Genomic DNA, 13,814 nt, shown 5'->3' on the forward strand with positions numbered 1-13,814 from the left:
CTGGAAAAAGGGCAGCCCAAAACAAATATAAAGCAATCAGACCATTGTCGTTCAGTAAAGACAAGCATTTATTACTGTACACACCCACTAGAGTGACAGAGACCGACTATAAGGGGCAAATTGTTTATTCTGAAAAAAAAGTGACTGCCTCGCCTTGGATCAATGTTTTGGAAGTTCAAGTGGTGCTGGAGACTTGACAGTTTAGACGGCAACGTTAGCCTGAGTGGACTTGGCCAGAGCTTTCAGGTCTGTGATGCACTTGGCGATGCTCTCTTTCTCCTGGAAAACAACCAACAAGTGAAGGTCAGTTGGACAATTGTCACATTTTAAACGGAACATTTTCAAAGAAGAAGGCACAGCTTCAATGAGTAGTCGATTTTAATTTTCATATGTAGCGCATACTGCATTTATAAGGCGCATAAAATAGAAGCTATAATAGCGGATGCAGTTATGGTATGCGGCCACTAGATGGAGCTATGTTAAAAGAAAGACAATACAAAACAGTTTTATCAATACAGAGCCTTCACTATTGCAGCAGCTCGAACAAAGTGCAAGTCCAACAAAGTCCAAGAAATCAGAATCAGGATGCAGCACGACACAAAGTCAATAAAATACATAATTTCTTCCGTGGTTTGTAAAACTAAGCCAAATATGTGTTAAAATACAGGCCTATACAGAATAGCACATGTAAATAACCAAAACTGGAGAGCCCAATGAAGACAAAACTCACCTGCTGAGGTGTGATGCTGCTCATGACGTTCTTCTCCACCCAGTTGACCATGTGCTCCTGAGCCAAGCGGCGCTGAAGATCCTGCAGGGCAACCTGGTAGTCCAGGCGCTTCTTCACCTCGTTGGTCACCATGTGTAGTCTCTCTCTGTAGTTGGTCTCCAACAGCATGGCTACATTGTTCTAAGGGGAAAGACTTTATTAGTCGCACAATACAGAAATTTACATTTCATAGCAGCAAAGTTGTGAAAGGAAGAGGAAAGGAAAGAAAGACGTAGAAAAACAAAATAGAGGAGTTGCTGTCAAGGCAGCCACTCTCGCGGTCAAAAAAGAACAAAAAAAATGTGACAACACAAAGAGTCATTCAATCGTAAGCACTTTCTGCACCCTCTTTGTTGTATGAAGCAGTTCTAGATGAAAGAGGAGAGGATCAAAGTGTCCTTTTCACCAGTGGAACAGGGACGTCATGGTGAATTGTGCACATCCGCGACAAGCTAAATTGTGAAAACAAACACGAAGCTGTAGCATCCATTGACGAAAAGAGATTGGCTCACATCTCCTGTCCCATGTAAAATCCACTTCAATTCCAAGCCGCAATTATGACTTAACAACTTTGGATAGGCGACTCAGGCTAAGAAACATTTTGTTTTGGTACAATTGCACTATACTTCCACATGGAGGACCATATTTTGTAATTTTTTTGGATGCAACTCATGACTTTTCCCAGTTGCGTTTGTTTGTGTGGGCCTTAGTCAAGTTGGGGGCGATGAATTATGGCTAAAACATAGCAGGAGAAATATGCATCATAATTTCAAAACATTTCCAATCACTTCCATTGTTGTGTAGTGCAATTTGCACTTATCGCCAGCAGAGGGTGACAAAATGTTGTAATGAGGCAGTATATCAGTCCCGTTAAGGTCAGGTGACATGAAGACTTTTTTTGGGTGAAGGTCTCAATGGCTGTGAATGGTTTGTAATTAAAAAAAAAGTCTACAAAGACAAGAAATGATAATTTACCCTCTTCGCGTCAAAGAGCATCGACCGGCCCTCGACTCGCCACTGCTCCTTCTTCTCTTCCTCGATGGCCTGAGTCAGGTTAGTTACAGCAGAGTCTTTCACCTCCTGAGCTTTGGCCACTTTTTCCTTGAAACACAGCAAGATATTAGAAAGCCAGATGGCAATTTTTTTAAACACATCAGGGATTTCGGGTGAGAATTTGCAAGGAATCTAAAATGCACTCTAATCTTGACACGTCAACTTTTGAATCCTCCAGTACATGTTACATTTTTCATACAATTTTCATGAGATTTCAAAAGTTGAGAAAAATTCTGCACTTTTAGGTTCCTCCCGAAAGTTGAGGACTTTTTTTTGGAGAGGAGTGCACTGCACAGGGGAGGCGCAAGCTTGCATCTTTATTTAAAGGACAACCGACGTCTCCGGACAAGTTGTGTCCATAATTTGTAAAATGGCTTCAAATGACTTCTACTGAGCGTATTTTAATAAGATTCCACCGCATATAGCTATATTTTACGTTTTAAGACTCGCACTGAATATTCAGGAAGTCTTGTTTTCGAGTTGGTGACGAGTCAGTACGTGACGTCACTAAAGGAACGCCCCTGACCGAAAAAAGGACACATTGTAGTAGTCCTTCCATCATATCAATGTATTTTGCTGTACTTCTTTGGTCTGAAAACCGTGTTGCACCCAAAAGCCGCCAGAAGAGAGTCCAAGCTCCATATAAGGAATTTATCAGCCTGTGGAAACGGAGGTGGCCACAGGAAGTCGCCATTTTGTGCCTCTTTTTTTGGGTGAGACATTTCCCCCCAACGTTGCCTCAAAATGGCACGAAATAAATTCTTTAATCGATTGCAAACATGTATGCTTTCCTCTTCAGAACTATTTGAATCATATTAATAACTGGATTTGTAACAAGAAAGCATATTCTCCGAAAATGAAGCCATTGTTTTGATTCTCCAGCAATGGAAAACATATTGGCGTGACGTCACGGACTGGGGGCGGGACTTTCTGAAAATGCCCAATTCGCAGCTAAATTTTTTTGCAGATTTTGGACACTTAAAGTCATTTTTATTGGTGTTTTGCATTTGAATAAAAATATCATACTGCGTGTTTTGGGTATTTTAGATGCTATAAACCGTTTTTCTGATGTCAGTTAAAAAAGTGACGTCGGTTGTCCTTTAAAATAGAGGGGTGCATCAAAAAATCCTATCCAAAATGTCCACAAACCTCATTGAGTTTGTCGGCAAAAGCTGCAACGTTCGGGCCGAATTTCTTGACGCCGTAGATGATGACGGCGCCAATGGAGGCGGCTGCAAACGTCTCGTGGTTGATGACGTAGATTTCCTTGGAAAGCATGTAAAGGATGAGGCCGGTGCCCAACATGTAGGGTCCTAGATGACAGGGGAAGCTTTCATTATCAGACAGGAAAGTTTGTGCTTGTACTGGATCCTATAATGCTATGCTCTACATGCGTTGTCTTGAAAAAAATTGCAGATTTGGAATGACATGCAGTACAAAGAATTTGTTATAATTTTGTGGGGTCGAGGGTGCACAAAATGAGATCTTGCACTTGTTTGGTGTTCATCAGTTTTATGCTATTCTCAAGAGGAAGAAATAAAAACACACAAAAAAAAAATCACAGTACGTGGTAATCATTTTTCTCATTCAGTCTTTGTTGTTGAAGGCTCATCACTGACCCGTCACTCCAGTTTTAGGGTACAAAAGCTGAAAAAGCTCCTCTGGGATGATGCCATGACGGACTTTGCCTCCCTTCTCCGGCAGAGGGGGCACCGGGGCGAGACTCTGGGGTGATGCATGCAAGGAGCGAGACACCTGGACCAGGCTTCACGAGAAAGTAAAGAAAAAGAACAGAAATTAAAGGGGAAAACATCACCAGTGGAAACTCATCAGTAAAGGTTTATTGTTATACATACCCAGCTCCGAGCGGGCCGCTGCCTTTCAGGGCCTTAGCTGCAAACCAGAAAATAAAACATTATCTGTAAGTCGACGTCAGACTACATGACTGTAACCCAATTTTGAACCGACAGACACGTTGCAGCCTTGTAGCGTTTGTCCCAGTGTGACATACTCTATGACTGTGGAGTGCAACTATGACGACAAAAGTCAGATTTGAATTCTTGCCACATAGTGTGATTTGTCATATGTTGTCCTTTGATTGGTTCTCCGTCGTTTGAGAAAAGTGTTCTGGAAATATCAGAATGTAATTACAACAAAATCTATATTGGCTGGGACCTTATCAGCATAGCATCTCAATCAGTACTGTGACTTTAACACTTTAACAAATATGTTTTTCAAAGTTCTTCTTGAGGCACAGAGTGTGTGGTACGTTTGCCACCTCTGAACACATTTGAAAGTGAACCACACACATTTTACATGCATATAATTCATCCGAAAGGATTGCCAAATAGTTTTTAAAATGGGAACGTAATTGATAAAAAAACGCTGCAATGTGTCATAAAAAATATAGACATTATAATTAGTATGTGACTGTCAAGGATAAACAGATGAAGTAAATGAAGCAAGTCGCCACGTTAGCTGTCAAGAAGGTGACATTTACGGAATATCAATGAGCTATAAACGCCACCAACTATGTATTCCAAAGCTATTGAGTCGTTTGCTAAAACGCAAAGAAATAGGCACTAGAGAAAGTAAGTCAAACAACTACAGTATCACGCAAATTTGCATGTCCGTTTAGAGTATTTAGAGGCCGTTTTGGCTTGGAAACTTCGCTAATATTAGCTAGCTTGTCTGTCAGTTATTCAACTCGCGGCCTTGACTTGACCCTTCAGGTTTACCCATAATATGTGCTTTGCTGTCATATAAGTTGCCGTTCTGCGTTACCTTCAAAACCTCAACGTGTTCATACCTGAAACGATAACAAGCCTGGACAGCATGCTTGTTGTATGAAGAACCAAGTTATCCACAACACCGGGCAGGCACTGTGTTTCGGTCTCGTCGTGCCCTTCTGCAATGAGCAGCAACAATGGCGGCCAAAAACGAGAACTTCGAATGAATCTCGCGAGATCACATAATAACTACACTTAGCAGCAATGACCACTAGTTGATGCTGTTTGAGTTTGACAACGTCCAACTCTGTGTCACCAAGTCGTTTTGGGTTACTGTACAGTACTGTACTTTAGTTTTAATCATGAATAAACGATGATAAATACATTTATGAGCATAACTGCATTTATACATGCAGACACCACAGTCATGTGTCAACTGATGTGTTCATTAAGGCGCAGCCAAGATGTTCTGAATATTTTTCTTGTTCAGTGTTTCACTCCTCATACACTGTACTGTATTTAAAATGTTGCTGGCTTGTTTAAAGGGAGTACCAATTTCGGGTGGTTAATCTGATGCAAGTACATTACATATAGCAAAGACAGGTTTATTCTTAATTTTCTTTTGTATATATTTTTTATTGATATCATTGATGGATTTTCAAGGCAACATATGATTAATGTTTGAGTTAAAAAGAAAATAATAACAAAACAAAACAGGTTGGGAACCACTCAGCCAGGTTTTGCAAATCTATAAGCACAATTGTATGTTCCATGAACATACAAGAACAACTGTTAAAATCAGTCTATCATATTTGACCTTGGAAATATGCAATGGCCCATGTTTGTTATTTTAATGTTTTGCAATTATATAACATTTTGTGGTTCCATAAAATAACAGATGCCAAAACATACATAAGGTCAATAACACAGTCGGTTGTGTATTATAGTTGGATCGATAGCTGTGGAATGAGTATCAGAAAGTAAAAACAAAAGTTATTAAAGCATATTTTTGCTACAAAACTAAAACATAATAAAAATTACAATTATTAAATAAAGCCTCCCTCTCCTAATGATGTGGTATGCAGGCCCGGTGTTGCTTTATCTGTAATCTTTGGACCCACCCTGGAAATGCATCGGTTTGGCATGAGTGGCTGTTGAGATAGAGGAAGAAATGACGTGTGGTCCCTTTACTTCCTGAAAATTTGTGCTCAGCAGAAAGAGTTATGTGAAAAAGACGAGACAGTATCAACCTCCATTTCAATAGTCAGTGGGTGAAGAATTGAGGATTTCTGAATTAGTGCAAGAAGTGTGTTCCACTCTGGATGAGATGGCGTGGTAGGTGGGCTTCTAAAATTTCTTAGTTCTTAGTGCGCATACACCCACTTGTTTATTTTATTTCTTACATAACACATTCATTCAACGTCGTTCTTGTAGCTACACGAAATTTATGTATTTATTTTTTATTGATTGTATTGTATTGTATTGTATTGTATTGTATTGTATTGTATTGTATTGTATTGTATTGTATTGTATTTTGTGTGTAGGCCAAAACAAGTTTCGCAAATTGGCGGACCGGGAAAACCACGAGTTGTAAAACGAATGTAGCCGTATTAATAACTTTCGTTTGTGCATGCGTGCTTGCGTGCAGGCAGTGGGGTTGTTGACCCGGGCTATGGACGTGCTTTGTCTCCGTGGTCTCCAAGTGTCCCCCGTGAGAGACTTTGATCGCAAAGTACAGATCAGAGCAGAAAAACATGAGCAGCTACGAAGACGCACGAACGTGACGTCATGTCGGAACCCCGCTAGAGACTGCGACACGGCGCAGTTGAAACACACATTGAAGAACAAGAGGGGATTGGAGTTCATGAAAAGGAGATCGCTGCCTCCACTGCCCGTGCCCCGAGGAAGCTCTTGGTTCTCCAACATCTCCACCTGCTATTCTTCTGCTTTTTCTTTTTATTCTCCCTGGAACACGACGGAGTGGATTAGCCGACTGAGGAGCCTCAGTGACGCCTGCGGCGAGGACGCGGGCCACACCGTAAGTGTTTTGTTTTCATCACTTGACATCATAAGTGGCTAAAGTAGTCACAGACTTCAGTAGAGAAGTACGGAAGACTAAAATAAAGTGTTGATTGAACCACTGTACTTGTACAATAGTAAAAATAAATCGTTAAACAATCAGATAACAAACAAATTAATGAATACTGTCTTTTGTGCACAATAAATCCTGATAATATGGCACGTGGAAAAAAACACACAAATATTTTCCCTCTTAAAGTCACTGTCGAGCAACTTATTAGGATGCCTCCTGGTGAGGCATCCTTATTATTATTATTATTATTATTATTATTTCATATAATATTCACATTACTATTCTTTCCTCACGAGGTGATGATGAAGATGGTACAGGGCGAAGCCTGTGTGGAAGTGATTAAGGGACAAAAGAGCGCACATGAAATAGACAGTGTCAAAGATGGTAAGTGGCCGAATGGTATTTGTATTGAAGGATTTTCCAGCATTGGTGCACACAAATTGATTTAAAAAAAATCTTTTACCAAGTTACACAGACTCCACAACAAAAGGTGAAAGAAGCCAGTGTCCAGACAGAGTGAGTGACAATTTTCAATCTTCTTGTATCCGCAGTCAACTTTCTGGTTTTATTGTCTAAATCAGTGGTCCCCAACCTTTATTTGCGCCACGGACCGGAACAGCGGATGAATACAACAAAATAAAATAATACGATAGGCAACTGTTTTTTCTTTCTTTTAAATATAATAAACGTGAATCCATTGTGTATTTGTATACAACTTTATTAGCAGGGTCCTGGTAACATCGCGCCAATAACAACATATGTAACATCGTCTCTGGACCTTAACGCTCTATGGTCACCAGGGTAATGTTTAAACGTGCCTTCAAAATAAGATATGAAAGATAAGAAATTTTAAATATGACTCCTGGTATTGTCTGTTAAATGCAGCCTTTTTTTCTTAGAAGTCATAGGCTCTTCTTCCGTCTCCTCACTGGGCCTTTTCCCCTTCAAAAAGAAACTTTCCAAAGACGTTTGTTTTTTTACTCATTTTGCTAGCTTACGGTGGGCTAATTTTAGTGGTATGTTTCACGTGACCTAGACAAGCGTTTTCACATGCGTTAAAAGTAAGTCATAGACGGATGTAATCTGGTAATTTTTCAAAATAAAACATAGATCGGACTCGGATAATAAATAAAACGGAAATTATGTAAATTATTTATTCTTTCTGCGCGGACCGGTACCAAATGACCCACGGACTGGTACCGGTCCGCGGCCCGAGGGTTGGGGACCTCTGGTCTAAATGGTTTTATTTATGCTTGGCAGTTTTATTGCCATGAATTATCATATTAAACTATAGTGAGCGATGTAGGACATCTAAAACAATCCTAAAAATACGTTTATTTGTTTATCACCTATGCAGTTCAGGCCTTGAGACCATCAAAGAATCAGTGAGTTCACAATTTTTACTGACACAAAAACTATGACATAAAAAAAAAAACCACAATACATCACAACTCAATTTATATTTTCCAGGATATTCTGAGGTTACAGGACTACATGCAGGTGAGCTCTTTCGTTGCGCTGTTATATTTTCTTGCACGAGCAGACCAAGATATGGACTACCTTGATTTTGGTTTATGTTTCTGCCACGTCGGACCAATTAACTCATTCACTGCCATTCATGAATTTATTCTGGAATTGAATATACGATGTAGAGCGCCATTCCCAAATTTGTTTGGATTTTGTTTTTTTTTCATGCTTGGGTGACAATAAAGCACTGGCCATGACCTGGCAATGTTTTTTTTCTTTTTCACAAGGTAGCAGCATTTCCCCTTTTTCATGTTAGCGCTTTGTTCTAGCTTCAGGTATTGTTAAAGCGCTATGTAAACCGCGATATAATGTATTGGTTATACGTATACTGTATTTATTACATTGTATCTTTGACAGTCACCCTCATTTCAAGCTCATATAGCTCCAGACCCATATAATTTAGGAATTAACTAGCTTCTTCTGATGAAAGAAGATAGTCTAAGGTTTCTAACGCTGTATTGAATGTTTACATAGTCCTAAAACTCAATATTCTATGGGTCTTGGAATTCAAGTGACAATGACAAAAACCCTGGCACTGGAGTGGACACATTTTTGCACATGTCTGGCAGTGAATGAGTTAATGTCTCCTACGCTGAGGAGGAAATTCCTTTGGCTTTAAAACAAATTGGATATGTTCACTCCCACAACGGCGCAAATGCCCGTTTCTAACTGCGACTATGTTGGAAACTACCAATAGTAAAGAAAACACGTTCATTCCGTTTTAAATTCTGGCTTATGTGTTCAATTATCAGACCAATACGCACTTTTAGACATGTGATTAGGAAAATTGGACAGAAAAAAGCATTACAATTGTAAAACAAAAAAACACCAAGCACTTGAACAGGGGTGTGGGGACTTTTTACATCACAAGATCTGTCAGGCTGGTGTGAAAATCTCCAACCTCATTTGATGCCGTTTCTCGATCAAGGAGGGCCTGCGGAGGGAGGAGGCCATCAAGAAGAAAGTGGCATCACTGCAGGACTGTTGCATACAGCTCCAAAATGCCTTGAACGCGATATGGAAGGTGAGTGCAACTGGAAACTTTGTTGTAAGCTATGCTTTAGATCTAAACAGCAGAGGAATGGCAGCTGTCACCTCAGGAAGGCCCATCAGATCTGTGGTTTCCTGCCTCCGCAGTTGTCAATCTGATACGTGAATATTCCGGAAGTTTTGTTTTTGAGTTGGTGACGAGTCCTCACGTCACGTCACTGAAGGAACGCCCCTGACCGAAAAAAAGGACACATTGTAGCAGTCCTTCCATCACGTCAATGCATTTGCTGTGCTTGTTTGGTCTGAAAACGTCATGTTGCACCAAAAAGAGCCAGAAGAGGGCGACCAAGCTCCATATAAGGAATTTATCAGCCTGTGGAAACGGGCTGATTAATTCCTCACAGGGAGCTTAGTCGCCATTTTCTGCCTCTTTTCTGGGACGCTACATTGCAGTCCAGATGCCTCAAAATGACACGGAAGGACTTCTTTAATCAATTGTAAACGTGTATGCTTTCCTCTTCAGAACTATTTGAATCATATTCATAACTGGATGTGTAACAAGAAAGCATATTCTCCGAATCTGAAGCCATTGTTTTGATTCTCCAGCAACGCAAGACGTCTTGGCGTGATGTCACGAACTGGGGGCGGGACTTTCTGAAAATGTCCAATTCGCAGCTCGATTTTTTTACAGATTTTAAGTCATTTTTATTGGTGTTTTGCATTTGAATAAAAATGTCATACTGTGTGTTTTGGGTATTTTAGATGCTATGAAACGTTTTTCTGACTGTTTTCATTTGTTAAATTTGGTCAAGTGTTTTATTTTCTTTGTATTTTCTTCTGAATTGCCATCATTCTACGTAACCCGTTTCATGTCTACGTGCAGCATGACAACTCGTTGTTTCCTTGTGAAACCCACAGGCTCGGTGCGATGAAGACGTGCTTAGAAGCAAGATTACGTTTCTGGAAATGCAACTGCAAGCATGCCTTAAGGTAAAAATTAATACATCAATAAAATCACTGCAGTAACCTAAAGTCAATCGCTATCTGCTGATCAAATTTGAAAACCTTCAAAACTGAGTTTCTCAGTCCAGATTGTTGCTAACATAAAAAGGTAACATATAGATGACATTTTAATCAAATCGTTTATCATACAGTGCAACCGCATTTTTGTGTGCTCATTTAGCTGTTCATTGTTGTTTGTAACTGCTGCCCCTGAAAGGGTGAGTTAGCATTAAGTGTCTAAAAATATCAGTAGCTGGCCATGCATGTCCCTCTTGGGCCTTCAATGGTGCTACGTCTGAATCAATCCAGACTGAAAAAAAGTGTAGTGTGATTTACTCGTAGTCCACTAGAAGGTACCATTAGCTAGGAAATAACTTACTGACCTTGCTTAATGATGTCCATTTTTTCTTGAAAAGTCCATCTTGAATGACTAACAGTAAATCTCTCACCAAATCCATTTCTTCTCCTCCATTGTGGGTTGACAAAACTGCTATTAAATCAACAGAACAATATTTGCTCATGCAGCTTGCTACCGAGAGAGTGTGCTAGCTCTGGCCAGTCTGCACTGATCACAGATTTCTGAACCTGGTAACAAATAATGGCTGAAATGTGATTGGAAATGAAAGAGGAGAGGATCAAAGCGTCTCTTCACCAGTGGATCAGGGACATCATGGTGGAATGTGCACGTCGACTACAAGCTACATGTTGAAAGCAAACACGCAGCTGTAGCATCCATTGCCGAAAAGAGATTGTCTCATATCTCCTGTCCCACATAAATCCGTACACATAAACAAAATATCATGGTACTGGAACAGGTACCTGCATAGAGTGTGAATCCACTTCCTTCAAGACACTTGCTTCAGATTCGGAAAATATGCTTTCTTGTTACTCATCCAGTTATGAATATGATTCAAATAGTTCTGAAGAGGAAAGCATACGTTTGCAATCGATTAGAGAATTTATTCTGGTCATTTTGATGCATCTGGAGAGAAATGTAGTGACAAACTCTTTAGTACTCACAGTACCCAAAAAAAGGCAGAAGATGGCGACAAAGCTCTGTGGAAATTGTCTCCTGGGAAGTTTTGTCAGCGAACATCAAATACACTGTCGAAGTCTTGGCGCAACACACAACTATTCACCATCGCGTTATTTATGTGTTTTCCTTCTAATTTTGTCATCAACATCAACACAAAGTTTTCACACCAAACAAAGTACCGCAAAATGCATTGAGGTGATGCAAGGTATGTCCTTTCTCGGTTAGGGGCGTTTCTTTAGTGACGTTACGTACGCACTCATCACCAACTCATAAACAAGACTTCCGGAATATTCAGCGCGAGTCTTAAAATGTAAAATATAGCTATATGCGGTGGAATCTTTGTAAAATACGCTCAGTAGAAGTCATTTGAAGCCATTTTACAAATTATGGACACAACTTGTCCGGAGACGTCGGTTGTCCTTTAACAAAGCATTGTGAATCCCTGCAGATGTTTCCGAAGGACGCGTCAAGGAAACTGGTGCTCCAAATGAAGAAGCAGGAAGTGACCTTTGAAGAAAAGATTCAGAAAGTCATTCAGGAGCAAAATGACAACCTCAGCAAAACTGTCACCCTGATGTCTTTTAAAAATCCGGACGTTCAGTCCCAGGTACATTTTTAACTCATTCCCTGCCAGACGTGCAAAAATTTATGGACTTCAGTGCCAAGGTTTTTGTCATTTTCACTCAAATTCCAGGACCCACGGAATATTGAGTTTTAGGACTAAATTAATATTCAATGCAGTGTGAGAAACCTTAAACGCTCTTCGTTCATCAGAAAAAAAGAGTTAATTCCTAAATTATATGGGTTTGGAATTATCTGAGCTTAAAATGGGGGCGGCTGTCCTTGCAAGAAAAACCAAACCCGAAAGTATTCTGGAATGGCGCTCCAAGTCATATTTTTAATTCCCAAATAGATTCGGGAATGGCAGTGAATAAGTTCAAGTGTTATTCTTCCAAACTTTGTGTGTTACCAGGAAGTGCTGATAACCGCAAAAGCAGACGTCTCCAGGCTGCAGAGCCTTTACGAGGAACTTAATGTCACAACTCAAAAAGTCCGGCAGGATCTGGAAGTCAGTGAAAAACGAGCACGAGAGCAAGAAACACAGATTGAGGTTGGTACACGGACTCCTTCTCGTCTACTAGAAGAGCGCTTCGACATTTTAACTGTCAAGCGCTGGTGTGAGCGCAGTTGTCCAGGGCCAGAGAAGCCACGCTGACCGAGGAACTGGTGTCACTGAGAAAAGAGAGGAATGAGCTGCTGTTCCACAAAAGCCTGCAGGAAGAATATTCTTCATTTTTAAAAGAACAAAAGCAGAATCTAAGTGGTAAGCGATAACTTGTTACAACACGGATAATTCATGTGGTAAACAAGTCCCATTTCTGTTAGATGGCAGCATCGAGAGACGAGACGCGAGTGTTCAGAGTACACCCGACGGAGAAGAAGCTTCGCCCAATGTGGACTGTGACATGGAGGAGCCGCTTCATCACACCCAGGAGGAGCTACATCTAAAGGAGAAGGAGGTGACTGGCAAAGGAACACGCCTGCTTTTAGTGGCATTTTCGATAAATAGATAGCTAGCTAGCTGGATGGATGGATGGATGGATAGATGGATAGATAGATAGATAGATAGATAGATAGATAGATAGATAGATAGATAGATAGATAGATAGATAGATAGATAGATAGATAGATAGATAGATAGATAGATGGATGTATAGATAGATAGATAGATAGATAGATAGATAGATAGATAGATAGATAGATAGATAGATAGATAGATAGATAGATAGATAGATAGATAGATAAAATACATACAAAATAAACAAATGTATAAATAGATACACACATACATAAATAAACAGATAGATGCATACATACATACACACATACATACAGAAATAAACAAATAAATGGATAATAAACAAACAAATGGATAAATAGATAAACAAACAAACAAATAAATAAATAAATAAATAGGCAAGTTAATTAGTGGAATGTAGCCACAAAGGGGGCACAAGTTAATTAGTGGACTAGTAAACCAACTAATTATTTTTTTATTAAATCATTCAAAAAAATGTGTTATAGAGCTTAAACTGTTATATTTTTTTTAAAACAGTTTACTTCTCGTAATAATAATAATAATAATAATAATAATAATAATAATAATAATAATAATAATAATAATAATAATAATAATTCTGTTGAATGGCCATTCAAAAGCACTCTCAGAATTTCATTGGTTAATGTTCTATGTTTGTGCAGACGAGGCTGGATACCCGATGGAGTCCGTGCGTGTTCCTTGTCCTTCTTTTGCTAATGCTGCAGCTCCTGTGGGCTGTCACGGGAGTTTCCATCTTGCAGACGTGGTCTCCGCATTTTGGAGAGAAACTAGAAGACTTCTACATGGACATTGGAAGACGAATCGAGAATTATTTCATGCAAATTGCCTCTCCAAAAGATTCGAACTGTTTTAGACCTGTGTGAGCGTGTAAAATTTGGAGCATCTATTGTCCTCTGGTTTTCAAATGACAAGCATTTGAATGCTGTTGTGTTACGTGTTGATATTTTATTTGTGACATTTTACGTGTGTGATATTAAAAATGATATATATATATA

General features: G+C 39.6%; 2 protein-coding genes across 3 annotated transcripts; one reads left to right on the plus strand and one right to left on the minus strand.

The window, feature by feature from the left end:
- Positions 1-44: 44 nt before the first annotated feature.
- Positions 45-4,770, minus strand: atp5pb (ATP synthase peripheral stalk-membrane subunit b). Its single transcript, XM_089012163.1, has 7 exons — positions 4,632-4,770; positions 3,679-3,715; positions 3,442-3,587; positions 2,972-3,135; positions 1,745-1,870; positions 731-910; positions 45-279 (listed from the first exon to the last, which is right to left on the minus strand). The coding sequence occupies exons 1-7, from the start codon at positions 4,657-4,659 to the stop codon at positions 202-204; spliced, it is 759 nt and encodes a 252-aa protein (XP_088868289.1). The 5' UTR covers positions 4,660-4,770; the 3' UTR covers positions 45-201.
- A 938-nt stretch (positions 4,771-5,708) lies between these two features.
- traf3ip3 (TRAF3 interacting protein 3) lies at positions 5,709-13,800 on the plus strand. 2 transcript variants are annotated; one of them, XM_089012189.1, is made up of 13 exons: positions 5,709-5,886; positions 6,200-6,589; positions 6,940-7,027; positions 7,111-7,159; positions 8,001-8,028; positions 8,114-8,143; positions 9,099-9,194; positions 10,079-10,150; positions 11,647-11,805; positions 12,172-12,309; positions 12,387-12,522; positions 12,585-12,718; positions 13,461-13,800. In XM_089012189.1, exons 2-13 carry the CDS (start codon positions 6,224-6,226, stop codon positions 13,680-13,682), a joined length of 1,518 nt encoding a protein of 505 aa, XP_088868315.1. In that variant the 5' UTR covers positions 5,709-5,886; positions 6,200-6,223; the 3' UTR covers positions 13,683-13,800. The 2 variants fall into 2 exon arrangements, with proteins under 2 accessions (XP_088868315.1, XP_088868323.1); XM_089012197.1 differs by lacking the exon at positions 6,200-6,589.
- Positions 13,801-13,814: the final 14 nt, after the last annotated feature.

The sequence above is a fragment of the Hippocampus bargibanti genome, linkage group LG01 (genome assembly GCF_051943395.1).
Source record: "Hippocampus bargibanti isolate YZ-2025 linkage group LG01, ASM5194339v1, whole genome shotgun sequence".
Lineage (NCBI taxonomy): Eukaryota > Metazoa > Chordata > Actinopteri > Syngnathiformes > Syngnathidae > Hippocampus > Hippocampus bargibanti.